Raw genomic sequence first — 24,866 nt, 5'->3', positions numbered from 1 at the left:
ATCGAATTCCGTAAGGCAGTGACTAAAACAAATCGAAGGTACAGTGGTAAATGTGGTGTATATGCATTTTATTAAGGCATTTGACAAGATTCCTCATGGTAGGCGCATTCAGAAAGTCAGCAGTCATGGGGATCCAGGGAAACTTGGCCTCATAGATTCAGAAGACAAGGTGGTAGAAGATGGAGCATATCCTGCATAGTGGTCAGCAACTAGTGATGTACTACAGGGATCTGTTCCACGTCCTCCATTCTTTGTGATGTTTATAAATGACTTAGATGATGATGTAGAAGGGTAGTTTAGTAAGTGTTCAGATGACTCGAAGCCTGGTGGTGTTGTCTATAGTGTAGAACGTTGTAGTTTACAACATGACATTGATAGGATGCAGGCCTGGGCTGAGAAGTGGCAGATGGAGTTCAATTGCAAAAGTGTGAAGGAATACAGTTTGGAAGATTGAACTTGAAGGCGAAGTACAGGGTTAATGGCAGGATTCTTAGTGGTGTGGAGGAATAGAGGGATCTTAGAGTCTTAGTCCATAGATCCCTCGAAGTTGCAATGCAAGTTGATCAGGTGATTTAGAAGGCAGATGGTGTGTTACCTTCATAACCGGGGGACTGATTTCAAAAGCTGCTGGGTAATGTTGCAATTCTATAAAATTTTGGTTAGACCATAGAAAATTGCGTTCATTTCTGCTTTCATCATTATAGGAAGGATGTAAAAGCTTTTGTTCAAGTCATTTGACTATCTATACACAACCAAATGAAGCAACATTCCTTTGGACCATGGTGCACCCACATAACACATCATACGCAGCACATAAAACAAGTTAATAAAGTATAATTCAAAGTGCACACAGTGCGTAGCGCAGGTAAACAGTAAACAAGTCACTGCCCTCATGATGAGCCTTTAGTGGCAGAGTATTCATTAGCCTCATAGCCTGAAGGGAGAAGCTCTTACCCAGTCTGATAGTCCTAGTCCTGGTGGTCCTGTATCTCCGTCCTGACAGTAGTGGGTCAAGGGATTGTGGAATGGATGGTAGGGATCCTCTTCAGGCCCTTTCTATACAATACTATTGGTAAATGTCACAAATAGGGGGAGGTAGGTCCTGGTGATCATCTCAGTGGTTCTTGCAAAACTCTGTATAGTCTTTTCTGAAGCCTTGCAGCTCCTGTAGCACACATTGATGTAGCCAGACAAGACACTTTCAATGGTGCTCCTGTAGAAAGTTGTAAAAGTGGGGGGCAGGAAACCTTGCATGTCTCAATCTCCTTAGAAAGTGTAGACACTGTCTTGTCTTAACTAATGAGGAAGCATTGTGGGTCCAGATTAAATCATTTGTTATGTGCACACCAAGAGCATTGTGTTCAAACACAAATCCATCTTATTTTCTAATGATCAGGCATTAGCGAGTTGAACTGTTGGGAGCACGGGCCTGCAGGGATCCACTTTAAGTCTGCTCGAATACCAGCACACTTCCTGCCCTTCTGCATCCTTGCACACCAGTTCCAAGGTCCAGTTCCCTGAGTAGCTACAGCAGGCTAAGGTGCAGAGTGAGGGCCCACTCTACGCGTTAGGCCGTAACTGCGCAGCACTTTCATTATCGTGCTCACTGCTTAGGCGGATTTGAAGATTTTAGGCTTATCTATGACCAGCTGTGTCTTCCGATCATGGACAGGAAAAGAAATGTCACCGTCGACTGGTGAAGCCACTGTGACTATGTGTGCTGCCCTCTTGGAGGGTGCTGAGCAGATTTACTGACTCAGTTAGAAAGTATATCTCATGAGAAAAGTTTGAGTGCTAGGGCTTCTCTCTTTGGGGCAAAGGAAGCTGAGAAGAGATTTGATAGAGATGATAAGGGGTGTAGCTAGGGAGGACAGCCAGTGCCTTTTTTCCCAGGGCAGAAATAGCTAATATGAATGGGCCAAATTTTAAGGTGACTGGATGGATGTATAGATGGGATGTCAGAGGCAGGTTTTTTTCACACAGAGCGTGGTGAGTGTGTGTAACACACTGCCAGCTGTGGTGGTTGGGGCAGATATATCAGGACATTTAATAGATAGGCACATCGATGGAAGCAAAATGGAAGGCTTTGTGGGAGAGACGAGTTAGATTAAGAAGATAGTACAACATGGTGGGTCAAAGGGCCTGTATGGAGCTCTGACGCTTTATGTTCCATATGTTCTAATTGATCGAGGGATCAAAGTTCCTGGCAAGCTGTCTTGTGCTGGAGTATGGTCAGCCAGCTCTTGCACTGGGCCTGTTCAGTCTGGTTGATGCAGAAACAGCCTACAATTTTTTGTGAAATTTGTTTTTTATGATTGTGCTCCTTTAAGTGAGTGGAGGAAGCAGATTAAGTTAGGCATTTGAAGCAAGAACATTTTAGGACAATGTGGAAGAAGTGGTGAATTAGAACTACTTGAATAGACACCTCAAAAAACCAGTATTGTCACAATTGGCTGAATGGTCTCATCCTGTGCTAAGTCTTTTCAGATCGCATTATTACATTATTCATTTCAATGCACCTTACCATTACTATGCAGGTATTATATAATTAGAAATGAGCTTCAAGTAATGCAGATATTTCCTTGTGGAAATGGCTTCTAGGCTGTAATTATACCTCCAGTCACCTGTGAGCTGGTCTGCTTTCTCCTGTTAATCATGGCTCCCTTTAATGAAGCAGAATTTCCAAGGCATCGCTACAGTAGGGGAATTGAATCCACACGGAGCCCTTGATGGCGCTAAGTGTCCCAAAGCTAGTGCCATGCTGCTAAAAGGGTTATATTTCCTCTCTAGTAAGATGATAGCCTCTTTAATTATTCACTTCCCCATGGTGATCCAGTTTGCTCAGTGCTGAAGACTGTACTGGGTCCTACTGTAGTAGATCTTAGAAATGCTTCATTTACTTTCTGGTTCCCCGTGATGTTGAGACCATCTCCTAAATCCCAGACATCCCTGTGCCCACTGCACCGAGAGGGAACTGGGTGAGTTATGGGTTCAGACCAGTACCAGACACTAGACACTAGGTTTTGATGGAGAAATGTATTGATCATCTCTGGATTTACCTGGAAGTTTCATGATATCTTACAGTAAGTTATCAGGACTCCAGGGAGTTGGAGGGATTCTCTGGTTCTGCTTGTGCCTGTTTATCAGGGGTAATGCTCAGACAAGCACGGTTCCCAGAAGAGTACACAATCCATCAGCCTTGCCCCCGGCAGCTGAGTTGATCCCTTGCTGAGGTATCGACTGTAAATAAAAACAATTCTCGAGGTATCACAAAGGTCCTGCTGCCCCCCAGCTCCTGACCCGGGCGTTCTCTGGACAGTTTGCATCCTGGTCCGCACCGTGATCGTGTGGGTATCTTTCCCCATCTCCGAAGATATGTGTGAACCTTAGTTGACAGACATATATTGGACCTGGTGGGTGCTAGAATCTGTTGGAAGTTGTGGGGAATAAGAGGAGAATAGAATAGGATTAGGATTCGTGTAGAGAGTGTCTGGTCTCAGTGAGCTGAAGGGGCTATTTCTCTGCTGGATAATTCTATAAGCCATGTCGTGAGGTCTGAGATTTTTTATATTTTAGAAATAAACTTACATTCAAAATTAAATATATACAAGGGAAGGAACTTTTACATTCATGGATAATACATTCAGTGGTGTTAACCTCACTTTTAAAACCTTAACACCTATGCGATCCTCTGGGGAGAGACTCAGCCCCTCCTTGTACAGTAGAGGGAGCTTGAACTGTGGTCTTTGCACTGGCTGTAATGAGCTTCAGTGCATCCCTTAGCATAAACTCCTGCAATCTGTCAGTCAGCACCTGATGGACATCTCGCTGAGCTGGAAGACCAGCGAATTTTGAGTAGTCTGAAGGACGTCTCTCAGTGTGTCACTCTGGGTTCAAATGGTTCAATTTGATAGCAGAGAATGGATACAGTATACAACCTGAAATTCGTACACTTCACAGACATCTATGAGAAAGAAACCCCACAGAATGAATGACAAAAGCATTAGAACCCCAAAGGGAGGTAGCTGTGTTGGGTAATGACTGCCTCGTGGTGAAGGGCCGTGAGTGCTGGGTAGTTTTATCCTCCCTTCTTAGATGGGGTGGATTCCAGGCAGAAATTCAACTGCTGCACTGGAGGTTCTCTACTTCAGCAAAATGACAAAACTTCCCTAAATCAACCAGGCTGCACTTTGCTGAGTTTCAACTTTTCTCAAGCACATTTTTGTACCAAGAATAGAATTGTGCAATATTTTAAAGAGAAAGCCATGTTCCTGCTGCACAGTTTCAATTAGAATTAGAATTAGGAAATTAGAATTAAATTAGAATTCTCACTACCGTATAACTTCATGCTGACAGTGCATTTCAAACCTTAATCACTATAAAGCGATGCTAGGCACAGGACTGTCTGTCCATGAGGCAAATGATAAAGTAGTGGTGGTGGGGTGGGGGCGGAGAAGGGTGTGGAGGGATGGGTTAGTGGCTAAAAGTGTTGATCAGCCTTGCTGCTTGGGGAAAGTAATTGTCTTTGAATCTAGTGGTCCTGGCATGGATGCTACACAGCCCCCTCCCTGACGGGAGTGGGATAAACAGTTCATGAGCAAGCTGGCTGGGATCCATCATGATGTTACTGGCCTTTTTTCCGACCCCCTTTTGTATATATACCCTTGATGGCAGGTAGACTGATGACGGTGATGCGTTGGGCAGTTTTGACTACCCGTTTTAGAGCCTTCCTGTCTGCCGCAGTCCACTTTCCAGTGCTGCATGTTGTTAGGACGCTTTCTACTGCGCATCTGTGGAAGGACACGGGTATCGATGTGCACAGTCCAGCTCACTTCAGAAAGTAGGGACATTTTTCAACCTTGAACTAACACATTGGCAGTTTGATTAATGTTTTCCTGTCTATCCATAATTCTGTCCTTCCTTCTGATCCTTACCTTACTCTCTAGGCCTGAGTCGACGTAGTAGTAGTTCTGTTCCCCCAACCCATTGTGCTCCTCTGATAGATGTGACAGCATTCCCAAGCCTGTCAGCCGTTAGTTGTGCCTGTCATTTCGGCTGTAAAGACAGCAAGAATCACTTAAGGTTGGCATGCTAATTTGGGAGCGTTAAAATGCCAGCTTCTTACAAGAGGATGCCATCTGGAGAAAAGATGGTGTATTAACGTTTGCAAGTATTAAGAATGTCTGCTAGCCTTAACAGATCAGGCAGCGTCTGGGGAAAGGGAAGCAGAGTTGAAGAGCCTTTGGCCTGACATTTGTCACTTTACAGCGCCAGGTTCAATTCCCACTGCTGTCTGCAAGGCGTTTGTACGCTCTCCCTGTGACTGCATGGTTTTCCTCCAGGCGCTCCGCTTTCAACCCACATTCTAAAGTTGTACAGTCAGGGTTAGTAAGCGCTGGGCATGCTATGTTGGTGCTGAAGGTGTGGCAATCCCAGTAACAACCCCGCTGATTTGATTTGACACAAACGACGCAGCTCACTGCATGTTTCAATGTACATATGATAAAGGAAACTAATTGTTATCGTTAATCTTTCCAATGCGGCCTGCCTGAGTGTTTTACATCATACCTGTTTTTTTTTCATATTTCCAGCATCTGCAGTCTTTACAGTTCCACACTGTGTGCTCTTCTCTTTCAGTAACTGTTGGCTCAATCAGGGCCCCTTGTTACAGTGTTTCTGTTGTTCAAGTGCCATCTAGATATTTTTGACAGACTATACTGTGTGAGTTAGTGATGTACTGAGTGGCCCTGCAAGTCAGTAGTGAATTCAGCCATTTAAAAAAAAAATTGTAGCCACATGTACCAAGATACAGTAGAAAAACTATGATTTGTGTGCGATCTATACAGTACATTGTGGTAGTGCAAGGGAAAAGCAATAACAGGATGCAGAGTGAAGTGTTACAGTTACAGAGACAGTGCCGTGCAATAAGGTGCAAGGGCATAGCGAGCTAGATTGTGATGTCAAGAGTCCATCTTATCCAGGAGGTCAGACGATTGTCAGATTTGTAAGTAGATTTACAAGAAAATTATTAATAATTCTTAGAGTCGTAAGTATTTAGATTTAGAAGGGTAGAGCGATTATCATAGAGCTAATGCATGGACCCACAGAGAGCAGCTGGCAGCCGGCTGCCGCTCTCTGGCATTGTTCAGCATTCGATGTCCAGGACCTGAACAGTCTGGCCGCAGGGCGAGGAGTTTAGAATTGGGCACACCCTCACAGTCAGGGCTGAGATGGGGAAAATGTCTTTGGAATTCTCTGCTCTGGAAGGCTGTGGGGGTTTGGTCCACGGAGTTAACTCAGGGGAGAGGTCGGTAGATTTGGGGCTATCGGGGGTTCCGGGGGAAGTACAGGAAAATGGCGCTGAGACAGAAGATCAAGCACCGTCTTGAGAAATGGTAAAGCAGGTCGAAGGAGCTGGAGGAGTGGGAGAAGTCCAGAGCCAAAGGAGTGCAGATTTGTCAGTGTTACCAGGCTAGACGCAAATGCAGATGGAGGGAAGTGTGTGATTATATCTGATACAAGAGCAGAGAAAGTAATATTCCCCAGGATTGTTGGTGTTTCCACTTCCCCCTGCATTCATTAATGGAGGACGAAGAAACAAATGGGACAAGGTTAGGAGACAGGAAACCTCAAGTCGACAGCACTAGGAGCTGAACCAGGATATTGGATAGACTAACTGAATGGGCAGTTTTGTGGCAGATGGAGTGAACTGTGGGTCTCATGTCATTTTCATTCTGAATGTGAGGGAGGCAGATGGGAATAATTTCTTCATGGCTCGGTTCTAGGAAACGTGAATGAGTAATGTGGTTTCAGTTCCTATTTACAAAGGTCGCTAAAGTGTAATGTATAGGCACCAAAGGGATGGAAGAGGCCAACGTGACATTGATCTTTGTCTCAAAGGAGACACACACAGAGGTGACGTTGAATTGCCTTAACCAGGTCTCTTGTAGAGGAATCTGCTGCCGCTTGCAGTTGTTTCTTCAGGATTGATATTGACCCTATTGTTCATCTGAATCACAGAAGGTCTTAGGCATTTATTCCGATCATATCTGTGATGGTGGCATAATATCCCAGACTGCATTAGAGAAGCTGAACCGCTGTTAGCATGCAGTATACAAAATGCAGCCGACACTCTGCACCACAAAGTACTTGCAAACAGCACCTTGTCCGTGCTGTTTGTATAATGTTGATTGAGAGGCAAGTCTTGGCAGAGGACATTGAATTGCCCTTGAAGCAAGCTGCTTTGCACAGATCAAAGAGATCTAGTCATGTTCAGAGTACATTTACTATCTTAAGTACGGGTACAGTATGCAACCTCGAGGGCCACCTTCCACAAAACAACGAAACTCCATAGAACACGATGGAAAGTCTGTAGCTGGTGGAAATCCAAAGCTACACACACAAGATGCTGGAGGAACTCATCAGGGCAGGCAGCGTCTATGGAAAAGAATAAACAGTTAGCTTTTCAGGACTGAAAAGGAAGGGGGAAGACACCAGAGTAAAAGGCAGGGGGAGAGGAAGGAGGCTCGCTAGAAGGTGATGGGGGAAACCAGGTGGGTGGGAAAGGTAAAGGGCTGGAGAGGAAGGAATCTGATAGAAGAAGAGAATGGACCAAAAGAGAAAGGGAAGGAGGAGGGAAGCCAGAGGGAAGTGATGGACATGTAGGAAAAGGTAAAAGGCCAGAGTGGGGATAGAAGAAGAGGGGAGAGGGAGGGAATTTTTTTCACTGGAAGGAAAATCAATATTCATGCCATCAGGTTGGAGGCTACCCAGGCAGAATATGAGGTGTTACTCCTCCACCTTGAAGTGGCCTCCTCTTGGCGCAGGAGAAGGTCATGAACAGATATGTCAGAATGGGAATGGGGATGGGGATCGGAATTGAAATGTTTGGCCACCATAGAACCCATTTAAGGAAAATCCCCAAACAACGAGGCCATCAAACCAGCAAAAAAAGAATGAATCGCACAAACAACAACAAAGTCAACATATAACACAAAGCATTAAACGTCAAACCGCTGAGTGCACAACCATGAGCCAGGAGCCACGGCCACTGAGTCAGTCAGTTCAGTGCTGTGTTAATGGCAGCAGGCCAGCATCGCTGATCCACTTCCGCACCAAAGTGCCTCTATCAAATTGTACCAACAGTCAAGTACGTTCAGCGCTGAGGACATTAAACATAAAGCCGCAGCCTAAGGAGAGTCCACAGCCACAAGCTGCGAGCCGGTGAGGTGATGGAACCGTGCAGTTTGGTTGCCCACGACTCCTGCACGTTCTGGCGGCAGCAGCGAGAGGGCGACCGACCAAATGCAGGCAAACGGCGCTGATCCTCGTCGACTTTGATCAGCGCGGAGTAGTGGAGGTTAGCGTTCTGCCGATCGGAATCAGCACCGCCTACTCCCTCAGCGGCAGCCACAGCTGCTCCCCACGCCCAATCCCCCAGGAGAAGGTAGATCATTCAGTCAGCCCAGAAAAATACATTCGTAGAAGGGAAGTTATGGGCTGCAATCGATCACAGTTCAGAAGTAGTAGTAGTGTATTTAGAAGAATAAAAGTATCCAGTTGTTTTGTAAGCTGTCTGCCTGATGTCGCTGTTAAGTCGCTGGTGCCATGTTGCTGGAGGTCTGGGAACTCTGGATTTAGCCTGGTGTTTTCATTAATATGCAGCTACCGGGCACTGATGACAAGATTTACTTCAGCATAGAGGTTCATTTGTCCGTTGTGGTCAGTTGATCTAACCTTACCAGCGCAGACTGTTCCGAATGGAAGGGAGTTGGTGGGGGTTGGGGTGGGAGCTGAAGCCTGATACACAAAGTAAAGGATCTTTCATGACATTATTGCTCTGGTGGTAGTTATGTTTTTAGCTGCCTGGGCTCTGAGCTCTGGAGATTTCTCTCTCTCTCTCTCTCTCTCTCTCTCTCTCTCGGTTTTAGAAAACAGTGCCTATTATATATCTTGTTGCAAATCTTCATTGGAAGATCTTGGCCGGTTTGTTTTGAGGAGAAGATTGCTCCATATCACATGCAGAGAACAAGAGAAGTCCAACCTTTCAATGCTGGGTCCTGAAGCTTGAGCAGAGACTGAGCGACTATGGACGTGTGGTGCGGACAAACAGCCGAGTAGACAAGTGCGTGCCCAATTGAGAAAGACACTGAAAAAGATGGCTGGAAAGGGTTAAAGAATTTGCCTTTATGCAGCTGCTTGGAGTCTGAGTTTCTGGTAGGAGGGAAACCGACGACGGGAGAGAGCCACCTGAAATCAGCACTGACTTTGTCCCCAGTGACAGGATTGTGATTATTGATCCAGCAATGTGAATTCAAATCCCTTTTAAATGAATTCCTTTAAATAATCCAGAATATGCAGTTAATAATGGTGACAATGTAACTCAGTATTAAAGTAAAAACCCACCCACCATTTCTGTCTCTGACTCGGATGTGTGGTTACCTCTGAAATTACTCTGCAAAAAAAAAAACAATTGAGAATGGAGAGTAATTATCCCTGTGTGAGCATCCTGTGAATGAAGGAAACATGTCCTGTACCTGTCCCTATACTTCCGTGGCTCTTTGTTTAATGATTCCTGTAAATTGTCCAGTAATTATCAAACACAGTTTTGACCGTTCGACTGTCCTTCCAGATGTCATGGCGGCCCCCGTATCACAGCTCCAAGTTCCGGCACGTGTACGGGAAGCCGGCCAGTAAGGAGAATTGCTTCGATGGGGTGGCCATTACCAGGAGTGTCCAAGACAACTACTTCTGCTCCGTGAACCCGAAGTTCATCGCCGTCGTGACTGAGTGTGCGGGAGGCGGGGCTTTCTACGTCATTCCCATCAATCAGGTATGAACTGAAGCCTTTTTCGCATGATGTGTAAAGATGTATTAATGGTTGATTTGGGACAGATAGCATGATGACTTGTTCACTGCTCACTCACTTTCTATTCCCTCTCCGCCTACTCCCAACCCCGATCTTATCTTGATTCCCCTTACGTACATCGCTGCCTTTTGTGTCCACCACTTCCACGCTGAGCACGTTTCATGTTCTGCCCACTCCTTGCTTGGACCTACCTACTACTCCTGAATTCTCTTTCAAATTTATCAGTGATAAGTTATTTATTGCCCCCAAATTCTGTCTTCCCCCATGTAATTTCTGTTCACATCAGCCCTATTTTTTACTGTAGAGACATATTTCAGATCTTCTTTGACTTTTGCTTTGTGATCTCAATTGTTCAATGCGTAATGAAATGAATCATCATTTTGATGACAACTAATGCTGATGCCTGCTAACCTGGATCCTTCTTTCACAGTCTGAAGTTCATTGCAGCAGCTGATATTTTTGATTGGCAGCCTAATGCCTTTTAGTACACTGTAGAAGGTGACAGTATCCTCTGAATAAGGCTTGAATTGGGCTAATAACCTGTTAGTCACTTGCTTTGCTGGTGTCTGGCCACCATTTTACCATTCAGTGGGAGGCCAGGAGATGCAGTTTTTACATCTGATTTTCAGTGATTGCTTTGTGCGTCTCTCAGTCCTCCCAGGCACAAAATTAATATTTGATTGGATTCCAATCCCAACCCAGCCCTGGCCCAAGGAGCTAATTTTTTTTACTGATACCTAATTCATCCCTGACACAGATAGTCAGGCCTCTGTGACTGTGCTGTCTCTGAGCAGCAGAATTGGTAACCATTTCTGAGGTGAAGTCTGATGTGTGTCTTCGGAAGAAGGCAGAGGGATACATTTATAGGATAAGTGATGGGGTTCCAGTAAAGTATATAAAAAAGGACTATTTATACAGAATGGCCTGTTTTCTGTGTAAATTCTAGATTCAGCTTCTCTGCATCAACCAGTGTGGTTTGGTATAATATGCAGCAAAAGAGAGTTAATGTTAGCTTAATACAATTGAAGTATTTATTTCAGTTTTTATGGAGAGTGGACAGTGCTGTCAAGGCCAGCCTTTGTTGCCCTCCTCCCAATTTCCCCTTGAACTGAGTGGCTTGCTGGTCCTTTTCAGAAACTAGTTGTGAGTTACCAATTGTAATGAGTTGGGACTTGCATACAGCCGGTGAGTTAACACCAGCCTGTAAAGATCCTTAATGCATTTTTGTAACACTCTGATAGTTTCTCAAGTAGCAGATTATATTTGTACTACAGAAATGACAGGCATCAACATCTGTGTTGGGTGGAGGGAGACTAATCATCCATTCATCGTGTATGCACATTAATATTGCTGGCTTCCACACCACCAACAGCTTGGCTTTCATTAAAGACCCTCACCATCTTATGTGCCCTCTTCCCATTACTAATATAAGGTATGAGGTGCTGGAGTTTAAAGACCTACACTTAACATTTTAGGAACAACTTCTTCCCCTTTGCCATCAGATTTATGAATGGTCCATGAACACTACCTCACTGTTCCCCTTTTGCTCAATCTATTTATCATAAATTAGAGTCATTTGAAATGTTGCACTATACTACTGCCTCAATGCAACAAATTTCACGACAAACTGTATGTCAGTGATAATAAGCCTGATTCTGATTCTGATCTCTTGTTTTGAGAGTGTAACCCCCTGGGTCGCCTCAGGCTCGCTCAGCTCGTTCTTGTCTAGGGGGAGCAGCCTTCGGCCCCGCCAAACTGGGTAATCAGCTGGTGTGGATGCTGTGTGATGTCCCCGCCTCGCCCACAAACAGACAGTACACCATATGCGATTAAATGAGTACAATTTATAAAGGTTACTATAACTAAGTGATTAATAACGATACAGTATATATGAAGAGAAAATTAAAGAAAAGGCGCCAAACTTATCAAAGTCCAAACCACTTCGTGCACAACCGTTGGAGCTCAATTACTGAAGTCTTCTGGCCACCATTCGATCCCCTCCGAACTCCTCGACTCTCCAAACAGCTCAGGACCCTCCGAGTGGTCAACCAAGCACATCTAGCTTCATCCCCCCCCTCCTCGGATCTCCCGGCCTCGGACCCCCCCTTTGGGGTCCGATCCTCGCCCAGCTTAGAGCATTGCGTCCTCTCTCTCGACCCCCTCGCGCCGATCTGCCCAAAAGCCCGTCAACAAAAGCTTACAGACTCAGAAGAAAGAACATTAATCCCCATTTGGTTTACAAAGGAATACCATTCTCGTTATCAGTAAATTAGCATTCCTGCTAGTTAACAAAAAGAAACCCTTTCCCAACAGTAACAAAGAAAAAAGAAGAAACCCCCTTTACAAGAGCTATGGCTGTGGGATTGTTTTCTCATAGTCCATCAACTTCAGTTTTACTAGGGCTCCTTGAAGCCCTACTCAGCTGCTGCCTCAATGTCCCAGGTAGTCACTCTCACCTCACCTTGTAACTTAACTCTTTGGACCATTGTTTGACCAAATCTGTGGTGAGTAGTGCTGCCAAAACCAAAACTGTGTATCAGTGAACAGGTTAGTGAAAAGTAAAGACAGCTCAATGGCGTTCTTGAAAGGACGCTGGCTGGCAATTAGCCAAACTGGACTCTACTTGCTTTTAATGAACAAGACATTCCTGGGTAAATTTTCACATTGTCCAGTAAATTGCCAATAGCTTGGCTAAGGACACAGTTTTGGAATGCAGATCTTTGGGCCCACAATCATGATGTTGTCCAGTCCTGTAGCTTTTGCTGTATCCAGTTCTCTTAGCCATTTCTTGATATCACTTGGACGGGGACTGGCTTCTGTAATGGTGGCATCTGAAGAGGAAACTGAGGTGAAGCATGCATTCAGCACATTGGCTGGGAATTGCTTTGTTATTGTTGAGTGTGAAGTTGTTCTTGGAGCTGCCTCCTGTTTAATTGTTCACCATCATTGACGTGAGTGGACTGAGATCTGTGACTTGTGCGATCGCTTTGCTCTATCTATTTACTTTTCAAGTAACATGTCTGGGGGTGCTGCTGGCAGATCCACCACGTGGCTTGTGACTGAAGTTGAAACCAAACCTATGCAGACTTGCTAGAGTGATTAGGGCATTTCGTATTGTGAGTGGACATGATGGGTTAGCTATGTTTTTGTAGACTGCACCCCAATATGGAATTTCCAATCCAGCCTTGTATCCTTAGAACTTCACCCACAGTACTGATTCCCCAATTCCTCGTCATCTCACCCCAGCTTACAGCCTCAACACCAGCCATCTCTTCTACCCTAATCTCTAGAGATACTAGACGCCACATTGCCTGTGTGTGCTGCAGGAGTGAAAGATACAATGATGGTTCAGCAGTGCTGTACAAATTTGTAGTATTGCGAGAGTGCTCAATGATAAGCTTTTAAACTAAAACCTAGAGGTTAAATACAAGTAGGGATCTCACAGTGCATTTTTAAAGAAAAAGGCTGTTCTCCCCAGTGTACTGTCCATGTGCTACCCTGGCATAAACAAATGATGAAGTCATTACCTCATTACTGTTTATAGAAGCTAATGAGCTGCGTTTCCCATCTTCCAACAGTGACTTCACTTACAGGAGTATGTTATTGGCTGTGAAATGATTTGAAATCAGAAAGATGTTCTTTTTTTGTTAGTCTGGGGCTTGTTTATGCTGTAGCTTGGCCTATTTCCCCCCCCCCTCAGCTCTCTGTGGAGCTCCACACCCTGATGTAAATGCTAAAATAGATTTAAATTGTCCATCATAAGCACGATTGTCAATACAAACTTGGCATCTGCAGAAATAGGTTTTAGTCATAATCTGCATTAAAGGGGGCTTAATGAGACTGTGATAGATCCTGCTTATTTTAGGAAAAGCATCCTAACTATCATGAGTAAGCATGGTCAAGTCAGTGCAAACTGACACTACTGTTGTTCTGACATTTCGTTTGTCGGACCCTGGTGATCTTGTAATCCCAATGTTCTTCGGAAGTCAAGAATGAGCATAAAACTTGTTGGTTACGGGAGTTTATCAAATGTTATAAGAACAAAGATTAAGACAAGGAACAAAGAAGGTGCGTTGTCTTATACTAAAAACTAGATCAGACGGGATGTACTAGTGAAAGCTATAACCTATAAAATAGCCAGATTCAGGGATGTGATACCTATTGCAAAGAAATTTCTAGAAAAATACAGAATCAAGTATACTATAATTACTCAAATTTCACATGTATGTGGGTAATTATATAAAAATGCAAGCAAACAGAGGAAAAATCTCTGAGAAAAATAAAAATTTGACAGTCTAATTCAAAACTTTTAACACGCAGCCTCTACTGTTGGCTGGCCATTTGGTGATCACATAAGGTGAACTTGAGGAGACGTGTCTTTATTTCATCTCTGTACTTCCCCATGATTTTGTTGAGCAAGGATGCTAACTTGAATGTTGTTCTGTTGATAGACAGGAAAGATCGATCCGCATCAGCCGAAGGTCTGTGGTCACAGAGGGAATGTATTGGACATCAAATGGAATCCGTTTGATGACTACGTCATTGCTTCCAGTTCGGAAGATAACACGGTGAGCCCTTGGGTTCTGTTAGCTCCTTCCATTTCTATCCAGCAGGGAAAAAAAGGGAGAACTTTGATGGCATCATTTTATGATTTAATTTGGCCTGGAAGGCTTTTTGACAACATTTCACATGAAAACCCCCACTTCAGTAGGATTCTGAGGGATGGTTGGGTATCCATGGGAAATGGTGTAGAGGAGAACAAGAATGATGTAAAATACAAACAAGATTAGCTGGAATAATATAAATAATTAAGTTACTTAGTGTGTAATTTGGTAGAAGCGTTAATGTTGGTCTCAGCAGTTAAGGTGCATTCATTATCATAGAGAGATATAGCACACAAACAGGCCCTTCAGCCCTCAGGCACCATTTTAAGTAATTTGGACTAATCCTATGTTAAAATTATTTTTATTCTTTTCTCATTTCCATCAACTCCATAAAGTTTCTACACTTCAGCTACACAATAAGGGCTAGTTACCTACTAACTGGTTCATCTTTGGAACGTGGGAGGAAATCAGGCACTCAGGTCGGAGGGAGAACGTACAAATTCCACATAGGTCAGAATCAAAACCAGGATACTGGGGATGAGGCAGCAGCGCCACCTGCTGTACCAGTGTGCCAGTTCACCACCTGGCATGTTTATTCAACATGGCAATTGTTGTGGGATTGTTTAAAGGATCAAGGTATTATTCTGACCAATTGTAACTTCCTTCGACAAATCTCTGATGAGTGATTGAGAACAATTTTTTTTGTCAGCCAGTCTGTTCCTGATGCAGTCTTATAATTTTGTTTTGTTTTGATGGACAGATCAAGATCTGGGAAATTCCTAAACACGGCATCACCAAAAACCTAACTGCTTCAAAGCAAGACCTCCAGTCCCACTCACGAAGAGTAGGAATCATAGAATGGCACCCAACAGCCAGAGATATCTTGTTCAGTGCTGGATACGATTACCGGGTAAGGAAGGAGCATTCAGGGGGACCTTGGTAGCTCTCTAAAGTGCAATGTGCTTGTAAAGTTAGAAATGGATAACTAATGAATTTTTCTGATTAACACTTTGTTTTCAGGAACTCAGTAGCAGCCCTGTCTCAGGGTGGGTCATTTTTTCACCCTCGGATTCTGTCTCTCGCAGGGGAGTTGGACACTGGAAAAGGCAAAATCAGAACTAATGACCCCTGCCAAATGTTGCTGCACACCGTCACAGTGCCCTTCTCGATGGGCAGCCGCTCTGCCAGGCAGATGGTGTTACCGTGCTCTGCTGACTGAGAATATAACCGGTGTCTCTCAAAGAGATGGTACTGCTATGCTGGGCTGAATGGCCAGTTCATGTTCTGAGCTAGGGATGGCTTTAGATATACAGTGGCCTGAAATTCAGCCAGTGGGTGGGGATTATTACAGGTGTGTAACAAAGACAACTGGATGCCAGAGGTTATTTGTGACTTCATTTATGAATGTTTAAATTTTCACTCTTTCAAGAAAATGTTCTTCTAAATATCATTTTGCATTGGATGCACATACGGTGGCATTCCAAGCAGGAATGGTTTATATATCTGTGTCTGGTCTGACTGAGATTTTACTTTTTTTTGCTTTGAAATTCAGCTCAGTCTGTCCTTGAATGTTTACAAATAGCAACTCCCTTCACTTAGCCTCTCTGTGTGCTTGTGTACACATCTCTTTCTGTTTGCCTGATTGTGTGTGTGTGTGTGTGTGTGTGCATTTACAAATGTGTTTTTTTATTTGAGTTCCTGGCTCTTTTTTCTCTGTGGGTTGTGCGTGTCTGTGAGAGAGAGGAGGGGGAGAGAGGGGAGGGCTCGACTCCCTGCCCTTATCTGCCCTCCTCTGGAGTGAGTGGTGCCTGGCTCTATGTACATATATTTCAGTCCTGGCCTTCCTATCTACCTGCCTCTGACCTTGTCCCGGTCTCTCCCTTGAATGCCTCAGCCTCTCTCAGCAATGATCATTATTTGCATTTATTTGTTCTTCTGCTGGCTCATATTTAGCCTCTGCTTTCTGGACTGAAGGGAATACTTACATAGTAAAGAAAGTAGTAACCAAGTTTTCTGAGCTGATTTCCTTAATTTCTCAGGATCTAAGGGCTAAATGTGAATGAGCGTCTAAAGTGCTGTATTTTTCTGTGTCTAATTTAACTTATCAGAGGGTCTGAACAAAACTATTCAACCATCAGATGAAATTATGACTGATTTTTGACCTATCCATGTACCTTTATTTTAAACATATTCCTTAATATCATTAGTGTTAGGTTATATATATATCACATTTAATGTTCACACTTGGCCATGGGGAGGAGTTCCTGATTTTTACCGTACATTCCGTAGTGTAGAAGTGTTCCCTAATTTTACCTCTGGAAAGTTTGGCTTTTGATTATACTCTGATCAATAGTTCTAGGCTTTCTAAACAGCCAGTTTATTTCTGTCTGTTTCATCAACGTCCATGCTGCAAAGTACTGCAGATATTGGAAATGTAAAGCAAATCAGAGAGTGCTAGAAAAACTCAGCAGGTCAGATAGCATCTGAGGAGAAAGAAAGTTGGAGTTAAAGTTTCAGGTCAATGACTTTCAGTCAGAACTGGAAACATTTATAAAGCAGACGTGTTTTAAGTTGCAGAGAATGGGGAAGGAATGAGAGGACTATTTGTGATAGATGAAGACTAAGGAAAAATGAATGGTGCAAAAATAAGAGTCTTGAAGTCTTGTTAATTGCAGCTAATCTGTTTGGAGAAGAACCCTGTAGGTGGTCCTCAGTTTCCAGAAGTTGTCACTCTGATTCTCCATCCACTTCTACTCTGATCTGTGTTTGTGGCCTCTCAGTGAAGCCCTTCATAATCTTTCTTTCTTTCTTTTTCAATCTTTTTATTAAATTTCATATATATATAAAAAAAACAAAACATGATAATGAATAGATTACAAATTCAATAAACTTGAAATTACATTAGTAATAGGATAATAATATCCTATTAAACATCAATCAACAAAAGGTACATAAATCAATCAAGTCTATATAAATATATATGGAAAAAAAACAAAAATAATCATCAAAAAAGAAAAAAAAATTGAAAATATATAGAAGAAAATATATATTGAAAAAAAAATACTAAACTAAACTAACATGGGCAATAATAACAGTTTATAAGTATGTGATAGTGTCAAAAAAACTCCGGAACTCCATACCTGAACAAGAATAAGCAGAGAAAAGGATCTGAAAAAGGCCAAATTAATTCATATGAAAATGTCGAATGAATGGTCCCCAGGTTTCTTCAAATTTAATTGAAGAATCAAAAATAGTGCTTCTAATTTTTTCCAAACTCAGATAGGAAATAGTTTGAGAGAACCACTGAGATGTGGTAGGAGGATTTACTTCTTTCCAGTTTTGTAATATAGACCTTCTGGCAATTAATGTTACAAAGGCAATCATTCGTCTGATTGAAGGGGAAAACTGATTACCATCTTCATTTGGTATACCGAAAATTGCAGTAATAAAATGGGGTTGTAAATCGATATTCCATACTGAGGAAATGATATCAAAAATGTCCTTCCAATAGTTATGTAAAGTGGGACATGCCCAAAACATGTGGGTCAATGAAGCCACTTCTAAGTGACATCTGTCACATTGAGGATTGATATGCGAGTAGAATCGAGCAAGCTTATCTTTAGACATATAAGCTCTATGTACAATTTTAAATTGTATTAAAGCATGTTTAGCACAAATAGAAGAGGAATTAACCATTTGTAAAATTTTTTCCCATTTATCTGTTGATATATTATATCGAAGTTCTTTTTCCCATTCTTGTTTAATTCTATCCGATATTTCTGGCTGTATCTTCATAATCATGTTATAAATAAAAGCTACTAATCCCTTCTGGCAAGGATTAAAGGTAAAAATCAAACCTGAAAAATCCGATGAAGTTGAATTGGGAAAAGATGGGAGAATTTTATGTAAGAAATTTCTAATTTGTAAGTATCTAAAAAAATTAGATTTAGGTAATTTAAATTTGTTAGAAAGTTGATCAAAAGACATCAAAGTACCTTCAAAAAAAAGATCACGAAAACATTTTATACCTTTCCTTTTCCATATGCTAAAAGCTTGATCTGTCAATGAAGGTTTGAAAAAAAAATTAAATAAAATAGGGCTGTCCAGAACAAAGTTTTTCAGATTAAAAAATTTGCAAAATTGAAACCAAATTCGTAGTGTATGTTTGACAACAGGGTTAGATATCTGTTTATTGAATTTAACTAAATCAACAGGAAGAAAAGAACCAAGAACGGAAAATATAGAATATCCCTTTACCTCACTACATTCCAAATTTACCCACTGTGGACACAATGGTGAGTCCAAATCTAGTTTCCAATACATTAGGTTACGAATATTATTCGCCCAATAATAAAATCTAAAGTTAGGTAAAGCTAGACCACCATCTTTTTTAGATTTTTGTAATTGCCTTTTGCTTAACCTAGGGTTTTTATTTTGCCACACAAATGAGGAAATTTTTGAATCAATGTTATCAAAAAAAGATTTAGGAATAAAAATTGGTAAAGCTTGAAATAAATATAAAAATTTCGGTAAAATCATCATTTTAATAGCATTAATCCGACCAACTAATGATAAAAATAAGGGAGACTATCTTGTAGTAAGTTGTTGAATTTGATGAAGCATAGGTAAAAAATTCAGTCCAAATAAATCTTTATATTTCTTGGTGATTTTTATACCTAAATAGATAAAGTTATCAGTAACAACTTTAAATGGCATCCTGTCATTCAATAAGGTTTGCGCGTTTAAGGGGAATAATTCACTCTTATCTAAGTTTAATTTATAACCAGAAAAACTACCAAATTGAGCCAACAAGGATAAAATAGCAGGAATAGACCTATTAGGATCAGAAATATATAGCAGCAAATCATCAGCATAAAGTGATAGTTTGTATAACTTCTCATTACGGGTAATACCAAAAATATTAGGAGACTCACGAACAGCAATGGCTAAAGGTTCTAATGCAATATTAAATAATAAAGGACTTAAAGGACAACCTTGTCTCGTACCACGAGATAATTGAAAAAAAGAGGATCTATAATTATTTGTAAGAACAGAAGCAACAGGTTTATAATATATTAATTTAATCCATGATATAAAATTAGGACTAAAATTAAAGTTTCTCAATGCATTAAATAAGTATGTCCATTCAACTCTATCAAAAGCTTTTTCAGCATCTAATGAGATAACACATTCTGGGGTTGTAGGTGATGAAGTATAAATTATGTTAATCAATTTTCTAATATTAAAAAAGGAATACCGATTCCTAATAAAACCAGTTTGATCTTCTGAAATAATCTGTGATAGTACCTTTTCTAATCTAATGGCTAAAATTTTTGTAAGAATCTTAGAGTCTACATTCAATAATGATATAGGGCGATAAGATGCACATAAAGTAGGATCTTTATCTTTTTTAAGAATTAGAGAAATAGTAGCTTCATAAAAAGATTGAGGTAATCTCTTCTTAACAAACGCATCATTAAAGATTTCACATAGCCAAGGAGAAAGCAATAAAGAAAAAGTTTTAAAAAATTCTACAATAAAACCATCAGGGCCAGGAGCTTTCCCTGAATTCATTGATGAGATAGCCTCTCTTATTTCATCCATAGAGATAGGAGCATCAAGCAAGCTACAATCTTCATCTATCAGTTTAGGAATATTCAAGTTATTAAAAAAATTATCCATCATAGACCGGTCATCATCAAATTCTGATTGATATAAAGATTTATAAAAATCTTGAAAAGTGTTATTGATTTCTTTATAATCAGTAGTTAAATTACCGTCTTGTTTACGAATTTTAATAATTTGTCACTTAGTCGAAATAGCTTTTAATTGATTAGCTAACAATTTACCAGTTCGATCACTATGAATATAAAATTGAGCCCTGGTCTTAATTAATTGATTCTCAATTGAAGAAGATAATAATAAGCTATGTTCCATTTGAAGCTCAACTCTCTTCTTATAAAGTTCTTTGGTAGGAGTAACGGAATAAATCTTATCAATTTCTTTAATTTTATCCACCAATAAAGCTATATCTGAATATCTTTGTTTTCTTTTACCAGCGGAATATGAGATAATTTGTCCACGAATAAAAGCCTTGAAAGAGTCCCAAAGTATTCCTCTGTCAATCTCTTCGGTTTAGTTTGTTGAAAAAAATAAGTCAATTTGTTGTTTTATGAAGGTAATAAATTCTGGATCTTGAAGCAAAGTAGCATTAAGTCTCCAAGATCTAGTATTAATAGAAGAGTCCGGAATCTTGATAGATAACTTCAAAGGTGCATGATCCGAAATAGCAATAGAATCGTATTTACAATCAATAACATCTGTTAATAAACGATGATCAATAAGGAAATAATCAATTCTAGAATAACTATGATATGCATGTGAAAAAAATGAAAATTCTTTATCTTTAGGGTTCAAAAACCGCCATATTTCAGTAATTCCAGTATCGACCATAAAAGAATTAATAAGTAAAGCTGATCTATTCGGAAGAGTTCGAATAGGTTTAGATCTATCCATCGAAGGATTCAAACAACAATTAAAGTCTCCACCCATTATCAACATATATTCATTCAAGTTAGGAAGGGAAGTAAATAAACATTTAAAAAATTCAGGGCAATCAAAGTTTGGAGCATAAATATTAACTAGAACAACTTTCCGATTAAAAAGTGAACCAGTTATCAACAAAAATCTACCCTGTGGATCAGAAATAACTTCATAAGGTGTAAACGAAATTGAGGGGTCTATAAAAATAGACACACCCCTAATTTTAGCAGTACAATTCGAGTGAAATTGTTGACCCTTCCAGAACCTAAAAAACGTTGATTATCCTCCCTCCTAATATGGGTCTCCTGTGCAAAAATAATATTAGCGTTCAATCTATGGAACACTTTAAATTTTTTTTACATTTAATCGGAAGATTTAAACCATTAGTATTCCACGAGATAAAGTTAATAGATTTATCCATCATACCAATATTAATTGTGTGTATCATAAAAGGTTAAAAAGACACATAACCCACAATTTAGGAAGAAGGAAAATTGATTCGGGAGCAACCGGAGATCATGACACCTCAACAATATTAATAATTTAAAGTCGGCCCATAAACTAAAAGCAAAAAAATAAAAAGCAAAAGCGTGAAAAAAGATCCCTCCCCCCACCCTTTGAAAGAAAGCCAAGCGGCAGGCGCATAAACTAATACTAATATTACCCCCATTTCAAGATGGCAGCTCCATAAGAAGATTTTTTTTAAAAAAAACTATATAACACCCAAATTAAAATATAGAGTTGCAAAAAAAAATAATATATATATATATCAGTCAGGTTAAAAAAAAAACTAAAATAGTAAAACAAAAAATCATTAAAAAAATGAACATTAAAATTTAAAAGTGTAATATACCTTTAAAAGAAAAAATTCCATATTCAAATACAAAGATGACGTTTCAAAAGCAAAGACTTATGGGAAGAAGAAACGACATTTTGAAAAAGCCATATTACAAAATATGAATATAAGTTCAGCAATCTAATAAGAAAATTTAGTAAAAAGAGTTATCAAAATAGAATTTAAAAAAAAAGATTTAATAGACACTACAGCATATATAAAAAAAGACTAAAAAAAGAATTCAAAACATTTGTTCCATTTCTAAATACAGGCAAACAAATAAACGCTTATAAAAAGCAAAGACTTATGGGAAGAAGAAACGACCTTTTGAAAAAATAATTCATTATTACAAAATACAAACGTGTATAAAAAAGGATATTATAAAAATTAAAACAGCATCTATAAGCAATGATAATAGTAGTAAAAAAAAAACCCAGACCCATAGATCAGGATAAGAAGTTATAACCCAACTTCATGGGTTAAAACTTAAAATGAAATGGCATCCTCTCTCCAAAAAAATCTTCAATGTAACTCATAGTTCAAGTTGCACTAGAGGATCGATATTCTTCAACAAATTTCTTCACTTCTTCCGGAGTGTTGAAAAATCGTTGACTGTTGTCGTTCAGCACAATTCTAAGCTTCGCTGGATACATTAAAGCTTGTTTAAGTCCAATCGAGTGAATCTCTGCCATCACTGGTTTAAAAGCGATTCTGGCTCTCATTACTTCATAAGAATAATCCTCAACAATTCGAAATGAATTGGTTTTGTAAGAGATCATACCTTTTTTACGAGCTAATCGAATTAGAAGCTCTTTCTCACGAGGATAATGAAGGCGAACAATCACCGCTCGTGGTTTATCAGTCGTAGACGAAAACCTCACAACTCTGTGAGCGCGATCGATAACAGGTTTAGTTTGCAAACCTTCACCACCGAAAATTTCCCACAGTAATTTAGAGAAAAATTCAGTTAAATCACTGGACTCAACTTTTTCGGGAAATCCGATGATACGCAAATTCTGTCTGCGAGATCGATTTTCAAGATCAGTAATTTTAAACTTATACTGATCCAAAGTTTTAGCAGTCGACTCTATCTTCTTCTCCAACACCAATTGTACGTGCTTTTTCACAAATTGATTGTTCAAGAGTCGTGATCTTATTTTCATGCCGCTGAACATCTAACGCCTGCGATTGAAACTTAATTTCAAGCGATCTAACAACTCCTTCAAGATCAGATATTTTCGTGGTAAGCCTTTTTTCCAAACTTGGCAGTTTACTATCCAATTTACCTTCTAGTCTGCCTTCCAAACCCGCAAGTTTAGAATCCAGAAGGTTAGCGACTGTGTCGATAGATAAAGGATCCTTAGCCGATTTCTTACTTGTAGCCATTTTAAGTTTGACAAGATTAGATCAAATATTATTTTAGGAAAAAAGAGTTAATCAGAAGTAGCAACTCATATGATTAAGTTCGAAAAGATTTGATTAAAGGGTGATTATAGTTGAAAAAATAAAGAGCGCCTAAAAGGCAGATGCTTACGTCGCCATCTTGAAACTCCACCCCCCTTCATAATCTTTTGAGGGTTGTAACTAACTTTATTGATACAGCTGTAGATGAGTGTATCCCCACTGAGTTAGTCAGAGTCTTCCGCAATCAGAAGCCCTCGATGAACCATGAGATCTGAAACTTGCTGAGGGCCAGATCAAACGCATTCAAGTCTGGAGACGACGAAAGCTGCAAGAGGTGCAGGTATGATCTCCGGAAAGCCGTCTCATGGGCGAAGTGGAGACTTTGGGACCAAATCTAAATCAACGAGGGATGCTGGACAGCTATGGCGGGGCTTGAATGCTCTCGCCTCCATCAAAGTTAAATCATGTGACATGGAAGACAGCAGGGCTTCACTTCCAGATGAGCTCAATGCCTTCTCTGCTTGCTTTGACTGTCGGAACATGGAGGAACCATCACAAACCCCCATATCTCCTGACAATCCTTTGATCTCACTATTTAAAGCTAAGATGCAGGCTGTCTTCAGGAGGGCCAATCCGTGGAAGGTATTCAGACCAGACGAGGTACCTGGCCATGTACTAAAGATCTGTGCTAACCAGCTGGCTGGAGTGTTCACTTAGATCTTCGATCTCTTACTTCAACAGTGTGTGGTACCCACCTGTTTCAAGCAGACTTCAGTCAGACCAGTCCCCAAAAAGACTATCGCCCAGTTGCACTTACATCCACAGTGATGAAGTGTTTTGAGAGTCCTGCCTGAGAGGTGACTTGGATCCTCTCCAATTTGCCTAACAGAGCAACAGGTCCACACTGCAGATGCCATCTCATTTGCTCTTCAATCAACCCTAGAACAGCTGGACAGTAAAGATGCACACATCAGGATGCTCTTTATCAACTACAGCTCAGCATTCAATACCATCATCCCTCAAAACTAATCAATAAGTTCCAAAATCTTGGACTCAATAAATCCTTGTACAATTGGATCCTTGATCTCCTTACTTGTAGACCCCACTCCGTTTGGATTGGCAGCAACAACTCCAGAGTCTCCATCAGCACAGGTGCACCACTTTATACCTTTGACTGTCTGGCTAAGACCGCTCCAAAACCATATTCAAGTTTGCTGACGATGCCACTGTTGTGGGCTGCAACAAAGGTGGTGATGAATCAGCATACAGGAGGGAGATTGACATTTTGGCTGAGTGGTGTAATAACAACAGCCTCTCACTCAATGTCAGCAAGACCAAGGACCTGTTTGTAGACTTCAGGAGAGGGAAACCAGAGGTCCATGAGCCAGTCCTCATCAGAGATGGAGAGGGTCAGCAACATTAAATTCGTCAGTGTTATCATTTCAGAGAACCTGTCCTGGACTCAGTACGTAAATACGATTGGGAAGAAAGCGCAGCAGTGTCTGTAGTTCCTTATGAGTCTGTGGAGATTGAGCATGACATAGAAGAATTTGACAGACTTATATAGATGTGTAATGGTGTATGTATTGACTGGCTGCATCACAGCCTGGTG

At 40.7% G+C, this 24,866-nt stretch overlaps 1 protein-coding gene across 8 annotated transcripts in view; it reads left to right on the top strand.

Moving 5' to 3' along the window:
* The window catches only part of LOC132396811 (coronin-2A-like), a 169,774-nt gene that overhangs the window by 120,464 nt on the left and 24,444 nt on the right, over positions 1-24,866 (top strand). For 6 of the 8 annotated variants that reach the window (XM_059974763.1, XM_059974766.1, XM_059974761.1 and 3 more), the window contains 3 exons: positions 9,632-9,832; positions 14,320-14,436; positions 15,233-15,382. In XM_059974763.1, the coding sequence (XP_059830746.1) occupies positions 9,632-9,832; positions 14,320-14,436; positions 15,233-15,382 (468 nt within the window). Of the gene's footprint in view, positions 1-7,723; positions 8,360-8,868; positions 9,125-9,631; positions 9,833-14,319; positions 14,437-15,232; positions 15,383-24,866 lie in introns of those variants that run through there. The other 2 variants (XM_059974768.1, XM_059974767.1) reach the window with 2 other exon arrangements.

This window comes from Hypanus sabinus, chromosome 7, assembly GCF_030144855.1.
Source record: "Hypanus sabinus isolate sHypSab1 chromosome 7, sHypSab1.hap1, whole genome shotgun sequence".
Classification (NCBI taxonomy): Eukaryota; Metazoa; Chordata; class Chondrichthyes; order Myliobatiformes; family Dasyatidae; genus Hypanus; species Hypanus sabinus.
This window is presented reverse-complemented; position numbering and strand designations above follow the sequence as displayed.